At 53.1% G+C, this 25,063-nt stretch overlaps 4 protein-coding genes across 4 annotated transcripts; 2 read left to right on the forward strand and 2 right to left on the reverse strand.

The window, feature by feature from the left end:
• Nucleotides 1-833: 833 nt before the first annotated feature.
• CC1G_10087 (hypothetical protein) lies at nt 834-1,955 on the forward strand (the record flags this gene model as incomplete). Its single annotated transcript, XM_001832816.2, has 1 exon — nt 834-1,955. The coding sequence occupies one exon, from the start codon at nt 834-836 to the stop codon at nt 1,953-1,955; it is 1,122 nt and encodes a 373-aa protein (XP_001832868.2).
• Nucleotides 1,956-2,955: 1,000 nt separating this feature from the next.
• Nucleotides 2,956-4,794, reverse strand: CC1G_10088 (hypothetical protein; the record flags this gene model as incomplete). Its single annotated transcript, XM_001832817.2, has 1 exon — nt 2,956-4,794. One exon carries the CDS (start codon nt 4,792-4,794, stop codon nt 2,956-2,958), a length of 1,839 nt encoding a protein of 612 aa, XP_001832869.2.
• A 9,650-nt stretch (nt 4,795-14,444) lies between these two features.
• On the forward strand, nt 14,445-17,850 carry CC1G_10091 (hypothetical protein; the record flags this gene model as incomplete). The annotated part of the gene is made up of 7 exons (XM_001832820.2): nt 14,445-15,532; nt 15,598-15,993; nt 16,055-16,437; nt 16,528-16,672; nt 16,730-16,805; nt 16,858-17,047; nt 17,108-17,850. The coding sequence occupies 7 exons, from the start codon at nt 14,445-14,447 to the stop codon at nt 17,848-17,850; spliced, it is 3,021 nt and encodes a 1,006-aa protein (XP_001832872.2).
• A 465-nt stretch (nt 17,851-18,315) lies between these two features.
• CC1G_10092 (hypothetical protein) lies at nt 18,316-19,788 on the reverse strand (the record flags this gene model as incomplete). The annotated part of the gene is made up of 1 exon (XM_001832821.1): nt 18,316-19,788. The coding sequence occupies one exon, from the start codon at nt 19,786-19,788 to the stop codon at nt 18,316-18,318; it is 1,473 nt and encodes a 490-aa protein (XP_001832873.1).
• Nucleotides 19,789-25,063: the final 5,275 nt, after the last annotated feature.

Here is a 25,063-nt window from a genome sequence, read left to right on the forward strand (position 1 = left end):
GTACATTGTTGTACACACTATTGGTTTAATCCTATCGCCCATGCTTCATTTCGAGCTTTAACCGCCCGCATATCAAAGCCAGCTAACCCAGGTCCACTTCAGCCCCTGCGATCTCATATTCGCGGTGGCCTTGAGGAACACTGACCTTGTCCGCCAACTTCAAGCACGTAGTTGTACTGGAGCTGTGTACGACTGGGTCTGGTTCTCCGAATCACTGCAACGTGCATGTCTATTTTGTTACAAGGGTTCTCAACTTACCGCCTCCCCAGATTAGTCTTCCCGCAGCTCTGTGTCCATTGGGGTCCCTGTCCTAGACGAGGTGTGTTTGATCTTAGCCTGACTCCGGGACACTCTGTAACCCAAACTCAGTAGCCCCTAGCCACCAGAACCGCCGACGCGTCAACAGTGCCTTAGCAGGTCACGCAACACAGGCCAGTGTTCTGAGCACCCTTCTCCCGGCGTGACCTGTCTCTCCCAGTTCCTCACGCTCTAAAGTCTTACCTAGAGGCGTCTACAGTGCATAAATAACTCGCCTTTTGGAGGGGATAGGTCAGACACTTCGTTCTGCTCTGAACCTACAACCACCATCATCTCTACTCGAACGAACGTGTTTCTGATTTAGCACTTGTGCGCCAGCGCAATTTTGAACTTGACTAGTGAGTGTTCTTTCGCTTCTGGCGTGCTTAAAGGGTTATACTGACTTGCCAAATGTATCTTAGATCCATCTAATCAATCTATTTGCATCGTCGAGTCGCATCAACCGCTTTGAACACTTAACAAGTAAGTCTGTCGCCAGTCCCTCCCTCATCTTCATCTTACATGGTTCGCAGACCATGATCATGTTCAAAGCCAAATCCACCACCGCCTTCACCAGCGTCAAAAACAAGGTCGCAGCGGCACTCAAAGCGCCAGTCATGCCTCCACCCATGAAACGCGCCAACCTCTCCGCTGTGTCCAAACAGACCACTTATCCACGCGGGATCCTTGTCAAACCAACCCAACCCGCCGTTTCACGCCTACCGGTTGATTTTGGCCGTCGAGTGGTCGCATCGTGCAGCGGGTATTCCAGAGGGGCGAGCGGATCGACATGGGGGACTGAAAGCTACTACAGCTCTTGCTTGGTCTCCGCCGCGGGCCCCGCCGACGACTGTGGAAGCCCCCTTCCGATGCCGCCCCTGATGACTGACCACGTCTATGAATCGGACCCTCCGAGCCCAGCACCCATATCGGTCGTGCCATTCCCGCGGCGCACGGGTGTATGGGACGGCGACTCTCTCTCAAGAGGAACATCGCACAGCTGCTGCTGTTCCTCCTGCTGTCCCTTGTCCGCCTCTTCCTCTGTCGACTCAGCCGATGGTCGTGGCGACTATATCAGTCCCCCCCCTCCTTTCATGTCTCTGAACGTCTCAGCGTCTCAAACATCTCCTCGTGCACCTCAGACGTCTCAGAGCCCCAGTCCAAGTCTCAGCGTCAGCCCCTGCTCCACGGCCACACCCACTCCGGCCCCCCGACGCCCCAAACTCGTCAATCGCCCCGCCGCCCAAAAGGTGCGAGGGCCCGTCCTCGCCATCCACCAGATGCGGGGCTGCGAGTACTTTGGTATAGTCAACGACGCCGAGGAGCAATGGATGGCGGATGACCCTGTCATTCGTAACCTCCACGACGCCGAAGCCTCCGTTTCAAACTCTTCCTCCCAACTCGATTCTAGCGAACTCACCTCAGAGTCCGCTGTCGACAACATCACCAAGTTGAGGATGGAGGAGATGTTGGGAGCTCGACCGGGCGGCGACGCGAGTTATCAAGGCTTGAGTAACACTCTGGGTGTTCCTGAGCTTAACGAGCTCGAGCTCCAGTGGCTTTTGGTTAATATGAGGGATTTTGTGATGAGTCCTAGGGCGATGGAGTGGTACGCTTTCTTCTCCTTTCTCGTTGGGCCTGCCCTTATTTATTGTTGAATTTGCGTAGGTATGTCGCTCGTCATCTCGTCGACCTTTCGCGAGGTACGGATGAGGTTATTGAACTTCGTCAGAAGGAGCCTGAGCTTGGTTAGTTCTTTGTTCTCGCGCTACACTGGGCTTGTACTGATGAAGTTTTTGTAGAGTTCTAAATTGCTCTAGGCTGCGGTACCTTCACACGTCTTATATTCGTAGATACCCTAATAGTTCCCTAGTGCAGTTTCTTCCTTTTCTGTCCTCTGTTGCTCTCCTCCTCGTTCTCTTTTTTGTTTCATTCTCTTTCACTCTCACTATTTCTTCCCTTTTATTTCATCGGTCCAACGTAGTAGATCTTTCTCTCTTACGTTCACGTTCCCTTTCTTCTTTTTCCTTCGTCTTTCCTCTTGCTCTCTCGCTTTTCGTTGTTTTCTCTCACATTCGTCGGGGGTATTCCTTTGAACGTAGTGTACTCACGTTTCTTCTTTCTCCCCCGCCAGTAGTCTATTTCTCTCTGACCTGATCCCCTTCTCGTAGTAATAGCCCAAAATCCTTTCCTCTCGTCTCCCTCTCTCTCAGCGGCTGTGATGTCGAAGGCCTCAGTTGAATGTAATGCATCAAGGTATTTCCGTGGCATGGTCTGTCTGTACATGCCAAAGTCTTCTGTGTGAGGACCACGCCGAATAGGTAATTCGAAACCTCAGGTTACGGACGACAGGTGAGGGGTTCATATTAAGCGCCCAAGGTGTTCGAACGAGCGCTTGTGATGTTCCGCACAGAGTTTGGGTTTAAGGCTCGTGGTATTGCAATATAGTACCTTGGTCAGTTGCGAGAGACTACGAGGAGACATGCGGTTCCTCATTTTGCAATGTCAAACGGATGCGTACACATCGCGGCTCGCCATCGTCTAGGTGTCCGTCCTGCGAGAGAAAAGCGGGGATCGTCGGCCCTCTCAATATATCTGGAATCATGGTTAGATACAATCATATGTTCTCATTTATATTTTCAAATGAGGGACATGGGCTCACCGGCTGTAGTCGCTGACCACTTCGCTGTACTGGTGGCCACGGATCCCCGTCTCAAAAAGAGTATCCAACTCCAACTTGGACACAGGCCGCACATTCATCACGCCTATCAACGAATTCAAGTTCCACACAGTCTCCTTCACGGGGCGTGGTAGATATACCACCGTCTCCTGCTGCATGCAATGTGATCGCAATGCTTCGATAACCTCTCGAAAGCCAGCGTCCCGGTACGTCCGGCATGCGATCACTTGAGCGGTCTGGTACAGCGTTCGCAAGGTAGCCTTGCTCCCGTGTACGAGAAAGTCGGGGCTGGCGAGGCATAAATGTGTGATCCCTCCCAGATTGAATTTCTCAATCACGAATTCGATCCCTCCTATGCACGATGACACTAACCCACAATTCTCAAAGTTCAAAGCAAACTTTGGACCGGGAGTGTTTCGCACGAGGAAGTCCTCGATTTCGTTTCCCCGCCAGTTATACTCAAAGTCTACCATTCCTATGTCCTCGAATCGCAGGAGGTTGAGGGAAGGGAGGGTAAGATCTTTGAACAACTTGGGAAGGGATTCCGTGGCGCGTCGTCCGATGAGAATTAACCGCTGGAAGGATTGGTTCGTAGCTGGGAAGCCCTCTCTGTCGATCTCAGATCTGGGTCCCAGTTCCAGGATGAGCTCTTCAAGACGGGGGAGTAGGAAGATTTTATCCTTGGGAACGTCGATCTTTCCAGGGGCATGGATGTGGAGGAATCGAACGTGAGATGGAAGGTGCGGGTAGAACGACTTGGTTATGAAAAGCGGTGAGTGGACGTAGAGGCTTTCAAGTGGGAGTGCATTGGCATTCGTTTGGGTGTCGAACAAATTGCATCCAAGCATCTTCGATTGTTCTTCGGGGATGTATTCGTCTGGATTCTTGGAGATACTGAGAATCTTCAGGCGACTTAATGCACTCGTGTAGTCTTCCTGTGCCATGTCGACCGTAAACTTCTGGACCAATTTCTGGAGACCGCCAAATAAGAAGATCAGGTCGGACAACAATGTTGAGTTGAGATGCCACTCTTTCCAGTGTCGTTTGCGTCGGAAAAGAATGTCGACGAATTCTGAACCTGCCCGTAAGAGCTGTCCTCCCGTTAAATCGGGTCGGTTGCTTCCAACAAACGCAAGTCGCAGGGGCGCCTCTTCTCCTGCGCGGTCGAACCACGCATTGACGAAAGTGGATAGAGTGCTCCTCGAAGCATCAGGTATCCAACGGTCGATGTCCACAACCAAGCCCCTCCAAAAGCCTCGCGTTCCCAAAATTACATCGTTCCATCTCGTGCACACCAATCGGAGGTTTGCCACTGCAAACGGACTGTGTTCCTTGAACCTGGATCGTTGGTGATTGCTGGTGCCCTCGCCAGTGACGATCGACCAATGGAGAAGGATATCCCCCAGAATTTCAAATGGCAAGTCCAAGATACCAACCCTTCTAATGGCCGCGTATCGAGCGCGCTCCTCAGCCAGCGCCATCTGCTGTGTCCTGGTCCTAGCCAGAAGTGCTTTGAGGTACGCCACCTTCTGGTCGATTCCTGCACTCCACTCTCGTATGCGTTGGCGATGTTGGTCTACAGTTGATATGAAGTCCGCGGATAGGTGTGCGGTATGGCGCTGGAAATGAGTGGCCCCAAGCAGCGTTTCGAGGATCGAGATTTGCTCTGAGAGAGTGGCGAGGCAGGTGGAAGAGTCTTGTAAGTAGAGGTCCAGGGCGGGGCGGAGATGGTCTGGTGCGGGGAGTATGTTGTCGCCTGAGGCGTATGGGAGAAGAGCGGGGTCTGGCAAAGGAGAACTAATAGAGGGAAACTGCATTACTACGAAGAGTGAGAAGTGGGGTATTCTTGGATGCACGAGTCAAGTTCCATCCCTTATATCTTATGTTTGTAGGCGCCCGTACAGCATAATGGCAGTGTTAGAACATGAGGCCCCCTTCATCAACTGAATCGAAGGGTTGGTCCCACAACACCCAGTACTTGCTGTCGCGAAGAGCGAACACTAAACCAAACCAAAGACCAGTGATGCGGAGCAGATAAGAACGGCGAGCGAGATAAGAGCGATGAGCGACGAATGCTGATGAATGCTGAAGCGATGTATTGACGAAGAGGTCAAGCTGAGGAAATACAGAGGGATCTACCTAGCTTATATACCTATTCTACAGTCTACATAGCCGCGATGAGTCAAGGTGACGAACGGATGGCGAGACACAAAAGAACAATAAGGAGAGTCACAAGGCTGCGCGAAGAGCGAAGAAACAATAACGGAGTAACGAGGCAGTGCAAGAATGGAGAGAACAATAAGACGTAGGGCGAAGGGCATAACGAGGCAGTGTTCCATGGGAGAAAGTGTCCGTGTCGAGAATACGAGCAAAAATGAGAATAAAGAAAAGGTGATAAAAGCGATGAAAGCGATAAGATAGAGATAAGGAAAAATAGGGGCTCGTACTTGCTGTTCACGACATTACCCCCCTTCTAAGCTTCATCGTCCTCGATGATCACTGGCAGGCGTCGTCCAAGCTCCCAGTCGAAGTCGGTAGGTGGTGTATCCGTGAAGTTCTCAAGCGAGCGCCAAGGGAGAGAAGCGAAGGTGGTGGCTGAGATGCGGCGGGGTGCAGAGGGGTGACGTTGATAGGAACTCCTTGACGGCGTCGGGGGCGTGCTCCAAGTTCTCTTCTGGTTCCCAAGTATCCTCTGTCGATCCGTAGCCCTTCCAACTGACCAGGTACTCCAGCCTGCGATTCTTCCCTCGTCCTTTCCAACGACTGTCGAGGATGTCGTGAACCTCGTATTCAAGCTCCCCCTCCAGTTCAACAGGCTCAGGCGGAGGTGGCAGAATGCCATTGACATCATTGCCTTTCCAGGGAGAGAGCTTGTCAATCGTGGAACACAGGGATGAATGCGGGGAAAGGGATGGGGGAAGTTCAAGACGATAGTCGAGGTCGCCAATTCGTTCGATGATCTTGTAAGGGCCGAGTTGGAGGTCGCCAAGTTTCCGAGTAGGAACTTTGATCTGGATGTCCTTAGCGTTGAGCCAGACGTAGTCTCCAACCTTGAACTGGTGAGCTGATCGCTTGCCGGATTCGTACGAGTCCTTCTGTTGCGCTTTCTCAAGGCGTAAGGCGGCTTCGGCATCCTTGCGGACTTCTTGAAGCTGTTGGATGCGTTCATCGACGGGGCGGATGTCAGTTCGTTTACCGACAGGGATGTTGAAGTGAGGGATGTAGCCGTAGAGGACTTCAAAGGGTGATCGGTCGTGGGCAGAGTGGATTCGGGAGTTGATAACGAATTCGGCCATAGGAAGGTGTTTGTCCCAATCATCTTGTCGGCGGCTGACGTAGAGGCGGAGATACTTCTCGACTTCTTGGTTGGCTCGTTCAGTCTGTCCGTTGGCCTGAGGGTGATAGGCAGTGGTGAGGTTGGACTCGATACCTAGACGCTTGAGGAGGGTGCGCATGACCTTGGAGGCAAACTGAGGACCGCGATCGCTGATGAACCGGAGTGGGAGGCCTTGGAGGCGAAAGACTTCTCGGTAATAGATGTCGGCGACACCTTCGGTGGTGATGTCGGAAGTGCAGGGAAGGGTGTGGAGGAGCTTGCTGTAGTGGTCGACAGAAGACGATGATGGCATCATGTCCATTGGCATCAGGAAGCTGGGTAATAAGGTCGACTCCAACGGTCTCCCAGGGGCCATCGGGTACCTCCAAGGGCTGAGTCGAGGCGCGGGGGTGCTGGGCGTGTTTCTTCCGGGCACAGATGTCGCAACCTTCCACATACTTCTTTGACAAAGGCTCGCATGGTCGGCCACCAGTACTGTCGTTCAACTTGTTCGAGGGTTCCGTGTACGCCGGGATGTCCAGAGGTAGGATCGTCGTGGCACTGTTTGAGAACGTCGCGTCGAAGTTCATCGTCTGGGGGAACGTAGACTCGACCCTTGTAGTAAACAAGGCCGTTATCCTCCTCCCATTCAGCGAGACCAGAGGTGAGACGACGGGGACCTGTCTTGCGGAGTTGGGCGAGTCCATCCAGGACCTGGGATTCTCGGGCGCTGGCCTGCCGGATACGGTCCTCCAAGGGGTTGACGACCATGCTCGAGGCGGCGAGCTTGGCAAACAGCTCGGGTTTGAGTACCACCTGTTGTTTGTTGTCCTCAGCGTCGGAGACCTGGTGAATATCGAGGCGGGAGAGGGCGTCGGCTTGGGTGTTGGATTTTCCAGGGCGATGGGTGAGTGAGAACCGGAAGCGGGAAAGGTAGAGGGCCCAACGAGCTTGTCGACGGCTGAGGTCTTGTGCGGTGCGCCAGTATTCAAGGTTGGAATGGTCGGTGACGATCTCGAATGGTTCAGGGAGTCCTTCCAGGAAGTGGCGCCAGTCCTTGAGAGCCTCGATAATGGCCAGCATCTCCCGGTCGTAGATCTCGTAGTTCCGTTCGGCGGGCTGCATGGAGGCGGACCGGAATGCAACGGGGTGCCAGAGGCCGTCGTCCTGCTTCTGGAGGAGGGCTCCTCCAGTGGCAAAGCCGGAAGCGTCGACTTCAATGCGAGTGGGGCGGTCAGGGTCCCAGAGCGCCAGGATGGGGGCAGACGTGAAGGTGTTGCGGAGAGTGTCGAAAGCCTGCTGCTGAGGCTCGTTCCATTGCCAGGGGACGTTTCTTCTTGGTGAGGTCATTGAGCGGTCGGGCGATGGTGGCGAAATCCTTGATGAAACGGCGGTAGAAGTTGGCGAATCCGAGGAAACCTCGAACGGCGCGGAGGTTGCGGGGGACTGGCCAGTTGCGGACGGCTTCGACTTTGGCGGGGTCCATGCTGACTTCGCCCTCGCGGATGATCAGCCCAAGGTATTCGATCTCCTGACGTTCGAACTCGCACTTCTCTGGCCGGAGATACAGATCGTGTTTCTTGAGGCGATGCAGAACTTCGTGTACAACTTGTCGGTGCTCGTCAAGTGTAGCCGTGAAGATAAGGATGTCGTCCAGATATACCGCAACCTTTCCTCCAGCAATGAGGTCCGAGAAGATCGAGTTCATGAGAGCTTGGAATGTCGCCGGGGAGTTGGTTAGGCCGAAGAACATGACGAGTGGTTCGTAGAGTCCCTGGTTGGTGGCGAACGCAGCCTTCCACTCATCTCCTTCCTTAATCCGGATGTTGTTGTAACCCCAGCGAACATCGAATTTCGTGAAGTACTTGGCACCACGGAGTCTGTTGATGATGTCAGAGACGAGGGGGAGGGGGTAGCGGTTCTTGACGGTGATCTCGTTGAGCTTGCGGTAATCCTGAACGGAAGCGGAGCATTGCCATCCTTCTTCTTGACGAAGAAGACCGGGGAGGAGAGGGGAGACTTGGATGGTCGGATGTATCCCTTCTTGAGGTTCTCGTCGAGGAATCGATTAAGCTCTTCTTGCTCGTTCTGAGACATGGGGTAAACCTTGGTGCGCATGGTAGCTGGGGCTCCGGGGATCAGATCGATGGCGTGGTCCCAGGGTTTGTGTTCGGGTAGGCGATGCGACTCGGACTCGGAGAAGACGGAAGCGTGTTGGCGGTACTGCGGGGGAACCATCTCTTCGAAAGTCTTCTGGGGTTTGGCCTTCTGAGATTTCTCGGCAATTTGTTGGGAGTAAGTGAATCCTGCAGCGCACCAAAGTTCGTCACCCGTTTCCTCGATCAACCCTGCTCGTAGCCATTTCCTGCGAGTAGTTCGGTTGGCACGGATACGGCAAAGGGGCGGTTCGGCTTGCTCTGGTTCCGGTTCGGGAGCGAGATCGGGGTTAGGAGTGGTAGGCACAGGGGGAGGGTCATCCGGGGCATCAATCTGTTCGAGAATAGCGTCGCCCGAGGGTACCCCTCGACTGGGAGGGTGCGCGTCCTCGTCTGGAATCTCCTCGATCGTGACACTAGAAACTTTGGAGGGGACCTGGAGGGTGCCGTTGCGCCAATCGATAGTGGGGTTGATCTTTCGAAGCCAGGGGAGCCCAAGGATGATGTCCTCGCCTCCCAGATCGGCAATAAGGAAGTCGGTCCATTCGGAGTGACCATCCACCGTGAGTTCTAGCCGTGCGAAATGTGTGATGTTGCCGGACTGGTTAGGGGTACCGTCGATGTTGAGGAGTCGGATGGGATGTCGGAGAGGGAAGGTGGTGATGTTGTGTCGATCGACAAAGGGTCTATCCAGGAACTTGCCTGTCGCCCCACAGTCGATCATGGCCGCGGAGTTGGTACTGCGATTTCTGCCTCTGAGCCTCACGTTCACGCGAAAGTGTGACGAACGGGGGTTTATTTCGCGAATCGAGCTAATAGTACATGAACGGATGGAGTCATATTCAGAAATGGCGTACGGAGGAGCAAAGGGTGCCTGCGTTGCGGCAGGGACGGGCACCCGTTTCAAAAACCCTGGTGGAGCCTCTGGAGTTGAGCCAGGATGTCGAGTTGTTGTTGTTGAGTGGCAGAGAGAGAGGCAGAGGCTTGGGGCGGGGGCAGAAGGCGTGGCAGGAGTGGTGGCGGCGACGGTGGCAGTGGCAGCAGGGGCGGGTTCGTCAAAGAGGGAGAAGGGTGCTTCCTGGGTAGCGGCGACACGGCGACGCGGAGGTCGAGAGAGCCCTCGTCCAGGTGGGAATCCCATGTACTTGTCCTGGCAGACGGTGGCAGCATGTCCCATACGCTGGCAGTAGTTGCAGCGTAACGCCCCATGATTCCCATCCTTCTTGTTGTGACCGGTGGATCCACAGCCGAAGCATCGACCGCGCATGGCATTGAGGAAGTCCTGGTAGGTCTTGCCACTAGGGCCAGGTCGGGTAGCATCGATCTCCATTGCGTACGGGTCACGAGCGGGGGCGGGAGTGGGAGCGGGAGCGTATTGGGCCAGGGAGGTGCGGGACGAGTTGGGGTTCATGTTCCGCATGACGAACTCGTTTTTGATGGCTTGAGCGACGAGTTCCTCCAGGTTGGCGGGTTCCTTGATGAGGTTGCTGAGGGCGAGCCAGAGAAGGTGTTCCTGAGAGAGCTTCCTCTTGAAGCGAGCCATCCCGTCCGAATCGGATAAGTTGGTGCGCGAAAAGATGTTGACGAAGCGAGAGGCAAAGTCGGCTACAGTTCCTCGACCGAGGGTGAGCTGCTCAAGCTCCTGGAGGGCAGCCTGGGCGTCGTTGGCAGGTTGGAAGCGTTGCTTGAACTCGGTGAGGAAGTTAGCCCACTTTCCCCCAGCGAAGGGCCATGGCTTGGTGCTGTCGGCATCATGATCGGCGATCTGCTGAAGGAAGCGAGATGCCCATCGGCCGGCTTCTCCATGCATGTACGAGAGGGCCGTGGAGATCCATTCCTTGTCGTCCCGAGTGCCATCGTCCTTCTTCAACTGGGGTTGGTGTCCGGCCCAGTTGGTAAAGAACTGGAGGAAGCGTCGGGCATCTTCAGCCTTGCCGTGGAAGGGTTCAGGCGCCTTGACTGGGCTCTTACTAGAGGAGGTCTTGGCAGCTGTAAGGTGGCTGACCAGGGTAGAGATGGCGGTGGTGAGCTGGTTCTGCTGCTCTTGAAGTTTCGCGAGATCGGCAGCGGACATCGTGAGGTCGTCGGTGGTTTGGGAAGCGGAAGAAGGTAAAGTAGTTGGTTGAATGGAAGTGGGAGGTTTCTGTTCTGAGCTTGGAGCGTCATTCTGTGTCCTCCAACTGCCGAGAGGTGTGGAGAGGGGGATGGACCGGGCGAGAGATGAAAGAGGCGGGGTTTGTTGGTGTAGAGCGACCGGAAGAGCTGAGGCGTTGTGCGGAGATAAGAGGTGCGGATGCGGCTAGAGCAGAGTGGAGAGTGCTGAACGGTGGGAGGGTGGTTGCTTGTTCGGGGGATGCTGATCGGACGCTAAGGGACTGGACAACTTCTTCTTCGTCTTCCTCGTCGTCGTCGTCTTCTTCCTCGTCTTCTTCTTCGGGGTCGGTGTCGGGATCTGGAAGCTTGAATGAACCGGCTTTGGCAGCGGGGGAGGTGTTTGCGGAACGGTAAGCTTGGTACGGGGTTTCTGGAGATTCGGTGGCGGTGGGTTGCGTTTCAGAGGGCGGAGTCCTGGGGTTGTTGCGGGCGAATTCTTCAACTGCTTGCTGATTAACGGGGGACGGTGATTCGGCGTTTAGCTTGAGGGAGTTGATGTAAACCCAGTCGTGTATGGATGGTTCGTGATAGCGGTTGGGGCAGGGCTGTTCGGAGCAGGCGACCCAGTTGTTGAAGCTCGGTAGGTGAACGTCTAGGACGACGACGGGCCCGTCACCAATTCGAATAACGAAGTGTGGCTTAAACAGGCAAGAGGTGTCTTCCGGTGCGGCGGAAATCTTGACGGAGTGCGGGGACCAGAGTTGCCAGAGAGGGACCTGATCGGCAGGTCAACCAGAAGCCAGGGATGCGGATGATGCAGGAGCAACGATCGGCGTTGCCGGTGCACAAAGGTAGCTTGACCTAATGTCGCGAAGAGCGAACACTAAACCAAACCAAAGACCAGTGATGCGGAGCAGATAAGAACGGCGAGCGAGATAAGAGCGATGAGCGACGAATGCTGATGAATGCTGAAGCGATGTATTGACGAAGAGGTCAAGCTGAGGAAATACAGAGGGATCTACCTAGCTTATATACCTATTCTACAGTCTACATAGCCGCGATGAGTCAAGGTGACGAACGGATGGCGAGACACAAAAGAACAATAAGGAGAGTCACAAGGCTGCGCGAAGGCTGCGCGAAGGCTGCGCGAAGAGCGAAGAAACAATAACGGAGTAACGAGGCAGTGCAAGAATGGAGAGAACAATAAGACGTAGGGCGAAGGGCATAACGAGGCAGTGTTCCATGGGAGAAAGTGTCCGTGTCGAGAATACGAGCAAAAATGAGAATAAAGAAAAGGTGATAAAAGCGATGAAAGCGATAAGATAAGATAAGGAAAAATAGGGGCTCGTACTTGCTGTTCACGACACTTGCTATCTGTGCAGCTTGTACAGTTCAGCTGGATCAGCCTTCCTCTGTACGGGCGCCTGGAGCAGAAATATCTGAATCTGTGAGAACCCGCGTGGTACACTGCTGGCGTTTATCCATTAAGCGCCCGTCCGCTTTTGTTTCGTGAACATCACGGAGCTTCTGGGAAGGCGTTCTCGAATCCCGGGTGCTTTTTTAGACGACGCCAGAGAGCACTAGTCTCCGAGCATAGTCAGCCCTTTGCACGTAGGCTCAGAAAAAGGCCAACTGTTTCCGTCGCCGGTAGAAAGTCGGAATTCTGGGGAATGGTTAGTTGATTGAGATTGGATGGCCAGCTGGAGATGTGCGCTCTTGTCCCAACTCGGCTCGGGGAATGAAAAAGATCGAAATTATTGTCACTGCAATGTCAATCCCCCCAAATCCCGACCTACGATAGGAGACTGAGTTCAACATTCCCACTTTATCCGTACGTGCCTCAACACGACCATCCCGAGAGACCCATGACGAGCTTCGGCCGGGCTTACCTTTCGTGGAGGTCCGAGTTCCTTGTTCCTCCAGGTCGAGCTACGCGTGTTGTCGGGGAGGCAACAGACCAGGCTCGGGGGTGTCGCCACGGGCCACAAGGTTACTCACTCGGTGGATCGATGAGTTATCCGTCCGCTTCGAAGGTTTCGGTAATCAAGGGGGATTACTTGGAAGACCGGCGAATCGTAAGTATAGAAGAGTAGATCGATTAATTGGCCCTTGAGTAACTTGACTTTTACCCCCCCGTAAAGTGGTAGGTAGCACGACATAAGTTACGTCGACATCGGAATTTGCGTCGGAATAGGATTTCATTCCATGGGATGCATTGCAGCGGCGAGAAGGCAGGTCGTGTGTTTGCTGCTTTGGAAGAGAGAATCTCTATTACATCTGCTTAGCGAGATGGAACGGCCAAGAGACGTCGGCATTACGATCCATAGGATAGATCTGGCACTCACAGGGATTTAGTGCTGGGTAGTTCGGCATTCACCTGCCTGTCATGGAGCGGGATGGGCGTGGGTGCTTCGTGAGGCACATTATGTGTATGAAGTCGCCGGAGACCCGAGAGCCTTCCATGGAAGCTGGGGGATATTTACAATTCGAGGGGATGTATGTAGCTCTCGGCCACAACCTCCTGCTGCATAAGTCGGAGATGAGCAGAAGCAGGTTAGCCGTGGTATGCGAGGCCGATTGGCAAAATAACAAGCGGAGAGGTTGTTCGATTGGTTGAGGAATTGTTTAGTTAAAGATCCCTGAACGTCGGATGTTAGCGGTGAGCGATGCACCTTGTGCCTCAAGTTACGTCGCTGATCATGTCGCTGTCATTGAAGGCAATCCGGCGATTACTTTGTGACTCTTTGTACGCCGGCGGGAGATTCTCAAATTGCGAGATAGAACGGGTGGAGATTAGAGTCTCTGAGTTGGATCGTGAAACTCCCGTAACGTCGAAGCATGACTTCTGTGCTCGGTCATCGAGATTGGAGATTTGGGAGAAACGGAGATCAAGAGATTTCGATGTACTGCTGAAGAGAACCAGTTCGTGAACTCCAATTCCAGAGTTAACTCTGAATCAGAACTTACCTTGTTCTGACGCCTGTTAGCGACCTTTGCGGATGTCAGCCTGTACAAAGGTAAATCTCAACTGGATTGGATAAAGGCCCAGCCAAGTCCATGATATGGCCTATTTCATGAGATCACAGCCGTCCTTCAAAGAGAGGCATAAACGCTGAGCAAAGAGCTTATCGTGGAGAAAACGACGACAACATCGTGGTCAACAGCGAACCCTGCCCGGGCTGGCTTTCCAAACGCCCCACGAAAGCGTCGTGCCGACCGGCAAGCCGCGGAAAACGCCGACCATGATCAAACAAACAAACCAAGCCCAAGGACCCAGCCACGGCATGAGGCCTTGAGGTCCCCGCAACCAAACTCAGCGTCAATCCTAGAGTGAATTTGCGTGGACGTCGGTCTTACTTGTGCCAGAAACGTTTCCGAGTGCTAGTTCGCCGACCACGAAAGACGGCTGGGAGTTCCATGACCTACAAATGGAGGTGTTGCACATAAGCGCCCAACATTGATGGCGAGGATGGAGTTCTTCCACGTCTTCTGGGACTTTTGAGTGTGTAACTACAGATACAGCGAGTTCTCACAAGCTGCATAGACGTAGAAGTGCTGCCCATTTTTGTCGTTTCGTCGCCTGGACCTCGTCGCCTAATTGTTCCCAGGCATCGGCACATGGGGCCAGATAAGCAGTCTCTGGTTCCACTTTCCTTGTATTTTTAGAGGGTTACTGGTTCTGAGCCCACGGTGCCCAAGACGAGTATTTCCTGAACGTAAATGGAGGTCGTGGCTGAGAGAGTCGCAGCCGGCAGGCAGTCAGAGTGACGTCGTGTGGCTGTGCCGTGTATGGTCGTGTTATGACGGTTATGGTCGCTGTATCGAGTTGATCGAGGTTGACTAGTTGCGTTCATTCTCTGCTAAGCGTTAACCGCAATTTCCACTTCAACTACGACTCGGGATGGCTGCGTCGTTTGCCGCATATGCCTCCCAATACCTCAACAGGCAGCAGCGGCCGCCAGATGCCAGCATGCTGTCCTCGTCGTCCCACCCGATGTTCTTCTCCTTCAGCACAGACGACGGTTCACGAGGCGGACATGGCCCCGACAGCGCTTTGTTAGACGACTATGACCTCGACGACCCCCATTTGAATCTAAGAGATAGTGGCGCATCAGAATCGACAGCTCGACGACCTACAACGGTGCAAAGAGACGATGAAGACGACGACGATCCTTATTTGCGGTTAGACGAAGATGAACGAACCGGGAGACATGGTTTCCAGTCGCGTGAGCAGCAGCAGAGGGCGCCTCTCATCGTTGCAGACGACGACAATGCCAGTTTGAGCGGGAGCAGCCATATGGGTTCGCCAAAGGGTTGGCTGGCGCATTTGGCCGCCTCGCCATCGCTCCACATTGCGGCACCAACGCCTCGTCCAGTGCGGTCGCCGTCTCCAGCGACGTCGAGCTCTTCAGACTCGGCACCGCCAGAAGACCTGTTTGGCGGTCCATCGTCGAGGAAACCACAGCACCAACATCGCCAGTCTCATCGGCAGCACCATCCCATACCGCCTCCGCCGAGGACGCAAGCGCACGAGCCGCAGTCACTGTCCCTCACCGAGTCTCTTCTCCCCAGAGACGGCCGCACGAGGCCATTAGACGTCTTCTCATTACCTGACCCTCGCCATCTTCCCCGCGGCAGAAGGAAACACAACGATTCCGTCTGGACTTCCCTTTGGCTCGCAGGTGTCACGATATGTGTCATCTCAGCCATTATTTTATTGTTCGCAGCACGGACACCGCCTGGCGTGCCAAAGCGAGTTCTACCTTATGTTACTTTATTGCATACGGTCCCGCTATTGACCATTCTCACTATCCTTGCCGCCGGCGTTGCTTACGTCCACATCTTCCTGCTCCAGATATTTGTCAAACCAGTGATGATAGCCACCTCTGTGTTCGTACCAGTTACCTTACTGATCTCTTCATTATGGGCGTTTATTGGGAGTTTCATGTGGGAGGAGGGAACAGACCCAACCTGGGGTGAGACTGTTGGGTGAGTGTTCCTTCATTTCCACCAATGGCCTTTGCTCATGAATGACACCAACTGATTTACTATAGACTTCGACTCTTCTCAATTATCCCCCTGATTCTCGCAATCTACACCGGTCGACGCCTTCTCGATCTTCCTCATCGCCTGCACACGACCTCTTCGACACTGACACTCACAACTCATCTTCTCATGACAAACCCATTCCTTCTGGCGTTGTCGCCTGCCATCCTCCTCGCAATGCTCCTGGCCTCGTTACCATTCCTTACCCTTATCTTCCGCCTCTTGTTGATTGGCTACTCCACCGGAGGCCCCGGAAAGTCGACAGGCTGGGAATGGCATGTCCATACCTGGGCTAATTGGTGTATCGCTGGAGCTGTCGGCATTTGGTTGTGGACTTGGGGCGTCGCTCGTGGTCTGCTACGGATGACCACCGCCGGCGTCATTGGTGCTTGGTACTTTGCAGAGTACGTTCTCCTTCCCTCATCACAGGTGCCTGACTAATCACTTTCCTTCCACTTTGCGTAGTCCGTCACTCCCGCCGCCACCTCCAACATCGACACACACGATTCACAGTGCACTCTTCCGCTCAACTGGACCCTCGCTTGGGACGATCGTACTCTCAGCTCTCATCCTTACGTCAATCCGATTCCTCACCTTGCTCACCATCGCACTTCAGCGGCTGCCTGTCTATCTTCCAGTGCGAATCGTCCCGATCATTATGCCAGGGATTCGCTGGATAGTGGGTTACATTGATGGAGTGACGACTGCCCTAAGCGCATACGCGTTGGTCTACGCTGGGCTAACTGGGGATCCTTTCATGGCGAGTGCTAGGAGATCTAGGGTACTCGTGAATGGCGGCCAAAATGCTCGAGGAAGGGGGATGGGTGGCAGAAGGGTTGCCAAAGAAGGTATGTTTAAACCTCTGGATCATTTGGCTACGTATGATACTGACCGTCGTCCTGCAGAACCTCTGACGCTGTTGACGATCTCGCCTTTAGTGCTGACCTTCCCATTTGCTCTCAGCACCTATCTCTTTGTTGCGCATACCTTGGGAGCACCGAATGAGGCCCTCGGAGCTGCTGTCCTCGCTGCGGGTACCACGGGCTTGGTCGGTCTATTCTGTGTTGGACTAGTCAAGGATACGTGCGTAGCTTCCATTGTTATGCTCTGGTTCCCCAGCCTAATTTTACCTACCTCTAGCGCTGACACTCTCTACCTGTGCTACTGCATTGACAAGGATACGGGAGATAGAAGAAAAGAGGAGGTCTTCATCATCGTATGTCGTTATTGTTTCCTCGATTGATGCAGTGCTCTGACCCTCTTCACAGTTCGAACCCGAGACCGCCAACCGTGCAGCCAATGCTGCCGGTGGTGCTTCCGGAGGAACGCAGCAGCAAACTCAACGTGGTCAACGATCCGCTAAGCCTCAGTCTTCAACGCAACACCAGCCGCAGAGACCTTCACCATCCCATGCGCCGCAACAGCATCAACCACAGCATCATCGGATATCATCGTTCAGTTCGTCCACTGCCAAAGCACCCCTTGTCGCTTCTGATCGACGGACTCAACCGCTTGTAGCCTCCAACCTCACACCGCCGTTCTCCAGCGATGAGGAGAGTCCTCAAGACGGAGAAGTTGACCCATTCAAGAGGAGTTTCGTCGATGGTGGAGAGGAGGACGACATGTATGCCGATGATGACCCAACTACATCCCAGCAGCGCAGTCATGCGGTGGGTGGTGCCGGTGGAAGACCAGCTCCCCCGATTCCTCAGCATGTCCAGCAGCAACGACCGCAACATCAGCGGCAAGGAAGTCATGGACAGTCACAAGTACCTGTGCCGATCAACGCCTTCATTCAACGAAATAGGGGTCTGTCTGGATCTGTGACCTTTTCGCGGTCTCCACCTGCCGCTGGACCGGCTGGGTTTCCTTCGATGTCGCCGCCTACGACTGCGGCCGCTGCACAGGAGAGGATGATGACGAGTACGGAGCTGAACATGAAGAGCCACGTTTTCCAGGGTCGAGCGGGAGGAGGGTACAGCGTTGATGATAGCAGTGATGAGGAGGAAGGGGTCGTTGGGTTCGTTCAAGGAGGGAGCTCCAGCAACACCGCTCCTCGCAGTACCAGCAACGTTGGTATGAGCGTGAGCGGTGGTATGGAAGAAGAGGACGTGAATCCGTTTGAGAATGCTGGAGAGTTGGAGAGTGGCTTGAGTGTGAGCTCCAGTCGGACTGGTGGGGAACAGGGGAAGAAGGACAAGAAGGGAGGGGATGATATGGAGGAGAGTGATCTGTTCCCTGGGTCCGGGTTCTTCAATTAGGCGGACTGTAGTCATTTGCATGGCTCTCGCTCATTGTTCCTTTTCACACCGTCCTCAGACTCTCGCATCCATGTTTCTGTACACTTTCGTCGCCGCTCTTTCTTGTTGTCGTTCACCATTCGTCTTCATCTGCCATCCACATCCTGCCACATTCGTCATCGTCATGACCATCATGAATTATTGCTCTTGTTATCGCCATTTTCTTGTTATTTGAATTTTAGATCGCTTTGTTGTTCTCGCGAATGTACATATGATTTTTCGGTGTTCAGTATGTTCCGCTGTGGAGGTGGTGTTGTCTGGTGGGTCGTTTATACTGTTCGTCGTTATGCATGATGCCCTAAGTTGTCCATGGACGATGGTACATTTTCGTTACCTTGCCAAAAGCTGTACTTCATTTCTGTGCACACCCATGTATTTCGCATTCTATGACGAAACACGACTCGCTTGGTAGCTGAGATCTATGTATTATAGTCCGCCGCTTTCCAAGATGACTTTCAACTCGTAGCTCGACGCACACCTCACCTCTACCCCATCACATACTACCAGTCCCGCCGCAATGGCAACGTTTTCCTTCGTGTCCGGGATGTGGAAGGAGATCTTGCCCTTCCTCGGTCCCCGAAACCAACACAACGAATCCAAGGCTTTCCTCCAGACAGCCGTCCTGTACGCAAGGAGTTCGTCGTCGAGTTCACTGTTAAAGTGATCGCTGATACTCGGCTGGGCACAAACGACTGCCTCCAGGGATTGTCCCAGATCCCGCAACATATCGTGGTCACCCTCCAACAAAACGTCGGGATCTCTCAAATGGAGATGACTGATCCTCCCATAAAACTCTGCCAAGAGCTTCTCGTGGTCCTTGGAACTCGACTTACTCCCCTCCAGCGAAAGGCAGAACGAATGAGGCGGTCGACCCTCGCCAAAGCTGCGCAAGCAGAAACGGCGGACGATGTCGGGCAGCCAGATTGAGATCTTGGTGTCTCCACAGAGGCGGAAGAGCTGCAAGGATGGGAACGTGCCTCTATTGAGAAAGGCGGAGGCGAAGCTTGTGCCCCCTTCGCCGATGAATACGAGTCGTTGGATGGATCGGTTGGGTATGGGCTGTGTGGTTCTTATGTGCTCCTCGAACTTAAAGTCGAGACCCATCATGTCGCTTGTGTTTCCTTCCACCACCAATTCCTCCAATGCCGGAAGTGTGAGGACCCTGTTTATGGGGAAGCTGATGCCTCCGGAGAGGCGGAGGTAACGGAGGCTACGGGGGATGGGGACGTACACGTAAAACCACCGTCCGAAAGAGTTGGCTATGGATAATCGGGTTAGAGGGAATACATCCTCAACCAAGTCGGCGTAAAAGGGGCGGCGCGCTTCTTCCGACACTGTTGGCAAGGTCGGTTTGCCCATGTAGGTTGATACGAGGGACAACAGCGGCAGGTTGGTGTTTGGCTTCAAGATGAGGTTCCTGAGCATCTCTCGGAACCCGCGCTGCTCCAATCCTAGGAAACATCGTTGGACGACGTCAGAGTCGAATCGCCATTCGTACCAGTTGCGGTTGGGGTTGAGTAGAATGGCTGTTATCTCCTCCACAACTTCTCGCTGGAATTTGGCGCTATGAGCGGAAAATGTGTGCTCCCTGCGTCTGTCGTCGATGACTTCCAATAGCAATGGCGGTTTCGAAGGGCCTGCACGACGAAACCAGTTGTCGGTGAAGGAAACGAGGCCGTGAGGGAGAGAGGCGGGGCGGAGCGATCCAAAATCCAATCGTAGACTTGTCCAGAGGGTCGTGGTGCTGAGTGCAGTCTGATCCCAGTGTTTGGAAACGCAACGATACTGGGCGAGTTCGAAGGGGTCTGCAGCGGTAATCTGCGTGCCGTCCTTGTTCCTTGGGGCAACGGCATATGCTAAGATTTGGCATAGAATCTCTGGAGGCAGGTACCCATCCATGATCTTTCATCTAGGGTGCTCTATGGGACGGTGATGAGGTAAAGGAACGGGCACAGAATCTCTGACGAGGCGATGACCGCGGATGCTATAGCGCTTCGATCTTATCTTATCTACTGGGTAGCTTTGATCAAATGGCCAACTCTTCGAAGTTCTATGAGGTTTGGCGAATATGTATCGGCCAACATCGGTTAACCGATGGCTTCATGCCTGTGAGGACAGAGATTTGGGACACAGTTCCACGCCTGTGTTTGAAATGACACCGTTCATGAGAAGCTGGGATGGATCGTGGGTGAAGAGTGAATGGGAATCGGGACCAGCAAAGAAACGAGGGACCGCCGTGTTCATGCCAGATGAAAGACCGGAGAGTCCGAGGGAGAATGTTACAGGTGCACACATATAAATAGAGGGCGCACCATTGGTGAATGTCGACCACTGAACCCTGTCATTCGGGCTTCCCTCCTATTCAAGGACGACTGCAAGAGGTTTCATGCTCCTCCTTCATGGCACCTAGCACAACACGCAAGAGTCAGCACGTCGCGATTCACGATCCAAGTCGCCACCCTTATCTGTAAAGGAAGTCCGGTTACCCTGTGAGAAGCACACGCGGACACGAGGCCAAGTCGGAAACAGGACCAAATTCTGTGCGTTGCGACAGGCATTCAGAGCTCAGTGAAAGAAGCAAAACTCGATCACCGATAGCTCAGGATAGTACGTCTGCAGAGCGACCTGGTCATGAGGCAACGAGCCCTGCAGACCACATTTCGTCATCTTCGAGAAGATGCACCAGCAGATTTGAACACCGGCCAGGAGTCTGGAAAGGGGATGTATCCTCAACGGTAACGTTGCCTTGTCGTCCTACTCACCTTTCGCTCCGCGACGTTTTCCAATGGCGAATAGTGATCCCTCCATGTGCCCTCTCAGCTCACGGGCCACGGGTGCTTGTGTGCGCTCCCGGCTCGCAGGGCGAGAGGGTGGACCATGTAGCCTCGCGAGTGATCTGACTCCCGAGTAACGAACCGTAAAAGGAACCGTAAAGAAGCAATGACTTGTTCCCTAGTACCAAAGGAAAGGCAACCTCTACTTACCTTTAAACGATTTCCATGTTCGCAAGCGGCAACTCCACAACGCACTCGTGTCTGAACGAGCGCCTAATCATAAAGGGTAAGCACGTTCCGATAAGATGGTCCATTTCATGGCAACCCGATGGAAGCTTTCCTAGGATATGATAGATGTATATTGTCGTGGATCATGATGAATGATTGAAACTCACATCATATTGCCCACCATGCCCGTTAGCACCGACTGGAGCAAAAGCATGGCGGTCCTATCTTTAACACAGGCTGGGTAAACACACGCCGATATAGCAACGCCTCGTGCTGTTCGCAGCAAAGGGTGTCACGCCAGGTTTAGGTCAAGATGACCCTGGACCCTTGTTGGTAAAGGTGTAGAGATAATCGAAGGTCGCGAGCGCTGCTTTTGAATTGAGATATGAAACAAACGGGCGGGATTACCCAGGGCCTTGTACCTGATATCCGACAGTAAATACCGCGAAGAGCCCATAATCGCACTGGTAGATGAAACGGGGTGCGAAGTTCCAGAGAAGCAGGCGTTGAGTCGATCACCGATAGGTAGCAGGCATCCAAGGATAAGGTTCTAACGGTGTAAGCCCCTAGAAGGTCACGATAGGAGTCACCTTATGGACAAGCTCACCTCGAAAGACCTCTATGCTGGGAGGCGAACAAGAGATGGCATTCTATGTGGTGATATTCGACTGCACACTCGCAAGAGGCCTACCAAGGGCTTGGACCAGGGTTATGATCTGAAGAAGCGCGGATCAAGGACACACGGGTCGATAACGCTGCGGCAGGAAGGCGCACCAGACCTCAGAGTAGATATTCATAGATTCGTAGCCGAGTGGTTCACTGGCGAGATCCAAGGACCCTACGAGACACATAGCTGCATTGACGAGGTCCCTTCAGGTTCGAGAGGCCGAGATGGGTTTGAGCGAGGGAGTCATTTCCGATGCTACCTAAATGTTCGGAAGTTAGCAGTATTAACCTTTTTCATTTGAAAGATGGGACACTTTAAGGGAAGTGAACTGGTATGGTGGGACTAGGGGGATGGTCACCGCTATCCCATGTCATCATAATTGGGTTCTGGTTGCAAACGCTCGCAGTATCGTAAGTTGACTCGGTTCGTTCGAGTTCAGGTTGACAGTGGGGCCGGCATTGGGCCAGATACTGCTGCGACATAAGGAAAGTGTCAACTCGGATTAGCCAGTTCTCCCGAGACAAAGAGAACATGCCTGAATATTTCGAAGTTCCCATTCTAGTTCGGAAATGTCTTGGAGCCGGTGTTGGTTTGATTCAAATTTGGAGTGAACGTGTCATGAATCCAGTGCGCTGGTAGCAAACTGACGGCATTGCAAATTGCTTTGCACTGATGTGCGGAGTGAGGCGAGCTCTCCTTTCCATTACCACAGTTTGCATGATCGCGACTCGTAGAGTTGGGGGTTAGAAGAGCGAAAACGTCGCTCCTGGCGCGTAGCTGATTGATTGATTTGAATTTCAAGACCCCGGACGTGTCAACACGACTACACACGGAGATGACTATTGTTTCGTTAAAGACGGTACATGAATAGTTGGCAAGACTTCGGCATACCTCTTTCTCCCCATCAGCGTGCTTTGTCGTCAGAGCGAATGACGCCCGGGACTCCATACACACTCAGACTCCGAGAATCCGAAAGCAATGGACCGAAGAACGTTCAGAACCTAAATGTTGTTTCCATGTGCGCGTTACACGGGAACTACATGAAAAGAAGTCGACCAAAGCTTCTGTACGCTGCGCAGTTCTTGTCAGACTTTAGTGTGTCGCCCGTCGATAAGTCTGTTCATCTTTCTTTGATGGCGCATTTGAGGAGACAGATCCTGGGTAAACGGTGACTGAATTCGAGGAATTGGCACTATGCCCTAGCCGTCCGATGGAGGACGAGCGTGGCAGAAGCGGACACCAAGATTAAAGGAAGGGACAGAAGAAGCTGAGGAAAATCCGAATCGCGGACGCGTCCACGATTCCGACACGATCACATGATCAGGGCCTTGTACGTCCACGTGCCGCTTTCTCCTGCCTGAGTCTTCGAAAAGGGTCTGTTCCAAGGCCAAGACGACGACTAGGGCTTGTATTCCCTCCAACTGACTTGAACATAAATCAACTCTAAACAAGCCATCGCTGTCTATCGCAACTCCCTCTCGGCCAGCTCACGGAAAAGATCTTCCCTTGACAATCTAGGAAGCCCAGAACTTTGCTCGAGCCAATCTTTAACCATCTCGTGGCCTTCGTATTCGCTGCCAGTGTTACTCTCTGGGATGGAAGACTAGCTGAGCTCCAATGTCTGGATGCTCTGTCAACCCTGTCAGCGGACAACGACAAGCCATGCCGTCTGATTCTGTTACTCTTTGCACAATTGCATTTCTCTATCATATGGACACAGACATAGTCTAAATGTTCAGGCTATCTCTTTATATCCATTTGACAATGCGTCTCCTTTAAATGGCCTACTTGCGCGCTGTTCTAACTTCCCGACAGTCTCATGAAATCTCACGCTGACAATCTCTTTCGCGGAACGCGACACTGGGCTGACATTTCATGTTCTGATCTGGCTTCGATTCAGCATGTCGATGCTGAGCATGCGCGCTTCTCACTCTCGTCCTCCTCACCTGATTCCACAATTGAAGAAGCTTCTAACAACTTTCTAGTGAGAACATAAAAGATGAGTCAACTCCCGTCATCCATCACAGAGAAGTCAGACCACTAGCAGGCGAAGACAGGTATTTCATTACTATCGACATAGCTGACCACAGGCTGAGGTGATAAATCATCCTCTCCGATGGTGGAACCGAGAATGACATCGGAGATGGAGACAAGCTTGGGTCAAGTTCACTCTGGAGTTCGCTCCCATCGTCGACTCTGGCCGTTATACCGTGTATCGGACGAGTTTATGACATTCGACAAAACCCGTCGGCATGTATACGCTCTTCTCATGAAAATACAACAATTCACGATCCCACCGTAACGGAGTTCTGCTCGTAATTCTGTGAAAGTCGGGGTTGCGCTCCCAGGCGGTCGGCGGTTATACCATATCAGGAGAACAAAGCTGGTGATAGGCGGGAAACAATAAGATTTCCATTGTTGCTCGCTACACCGGTACGTCCATTTACTTCTGGTAAAGTTGAGATTGCTCAGGGTCGCTATTCTCCCAGATCGATCTTAAGGCTTTCAATTTGTCCAGAGCGTCAGGTAGGGATGACCTGATTCGACTCGCCATGGCGTTGATCTCACAAGCAGTTCTATTAATGACGAGGGTGAGTTGTAATGAAATCCACTCTCGTATCTAATCAGTATCAGGATTGATGGACATACTTCAGCACATGCGAGTGTATGAGCTTGGACTGATTTTGTAGGTCCCTGTCAATTATCAGGAAAGCTACCACTGATGGAAGACGACCGCGAGTCTTTTGTCCTTTCGCTGTGTGTACGTATACGCAAGTGACGAAAGGTAATACAGGCTGGATTCAGAGATAGAACTCCCATTGTTCTGCTGAGAACTCCTCGACAGGCCTAGCCGTAACTTGTATGATAGGGGCTTGGAGGGGCGAAACACACCGCCCTCAATTGACCATGAAACACTCTTACAAAAAGATCTCTCTCGGCTATTGGCAGAGGGATTTCTCAACATGAACCAGTCCAACTTGCATCTCGGTGGAGGCCACGCGAATTGCTGTACCTTGTCGCAGAGATTCAAGGCCACCGGAGACCATCGGAGCACCTCCTTTGAATGATTGGGCGTCAATCATTTTCCAAAACAAGAATCCCCCGACTTCCAATTTATCTTTTTCCAGGTGTTAAAGTTGAAGGTGACCCTTTCTTGAGATTTGCGAGGCTGGGTTGGACCGAATAACGTGGTCACGTCGCAAGCTTTGGGCAGGGAAACTTTGGTCTGTCGTCGATCCGTCGCCATTTGTGAGTGGACATCGTGACGACCGAGGCCTGCCTACCACAGCTCCTATCACCGCCATTGATCGTCGTCGGCGTTGGCGTACCTGTTGTCGGGAATAACAACGGCCCTATTGGGTGGCCATCTGTGATGCACGGAGCGCCGGTTTCCTATTCAGAACACCGTCGGTCAAGGAAAGGTGCTCAAGTCTGTAGGTGTATGCAAACCTTCTTGTTTGGAATGGTGTCCACGTTCAAATCAGTCGAGATAATCTAGTGGTAG

The sequence above is a fragment of the Coprinopsis cinerea genome (genome assembly GCF_000182895.1).
Source record: "Coprinopsis cinerea okayama7#130 chromosome 2 map unlocalized cont3.2, whole genome shotgun sequence".
Classification (NCBI taxonomy): Eukaryota; Fungi; Basidiomycota; class Agaricomycetes; order Agaricales; family Psathyrellaceae; genus Coprinopsis; species Coprinopsis cinerea.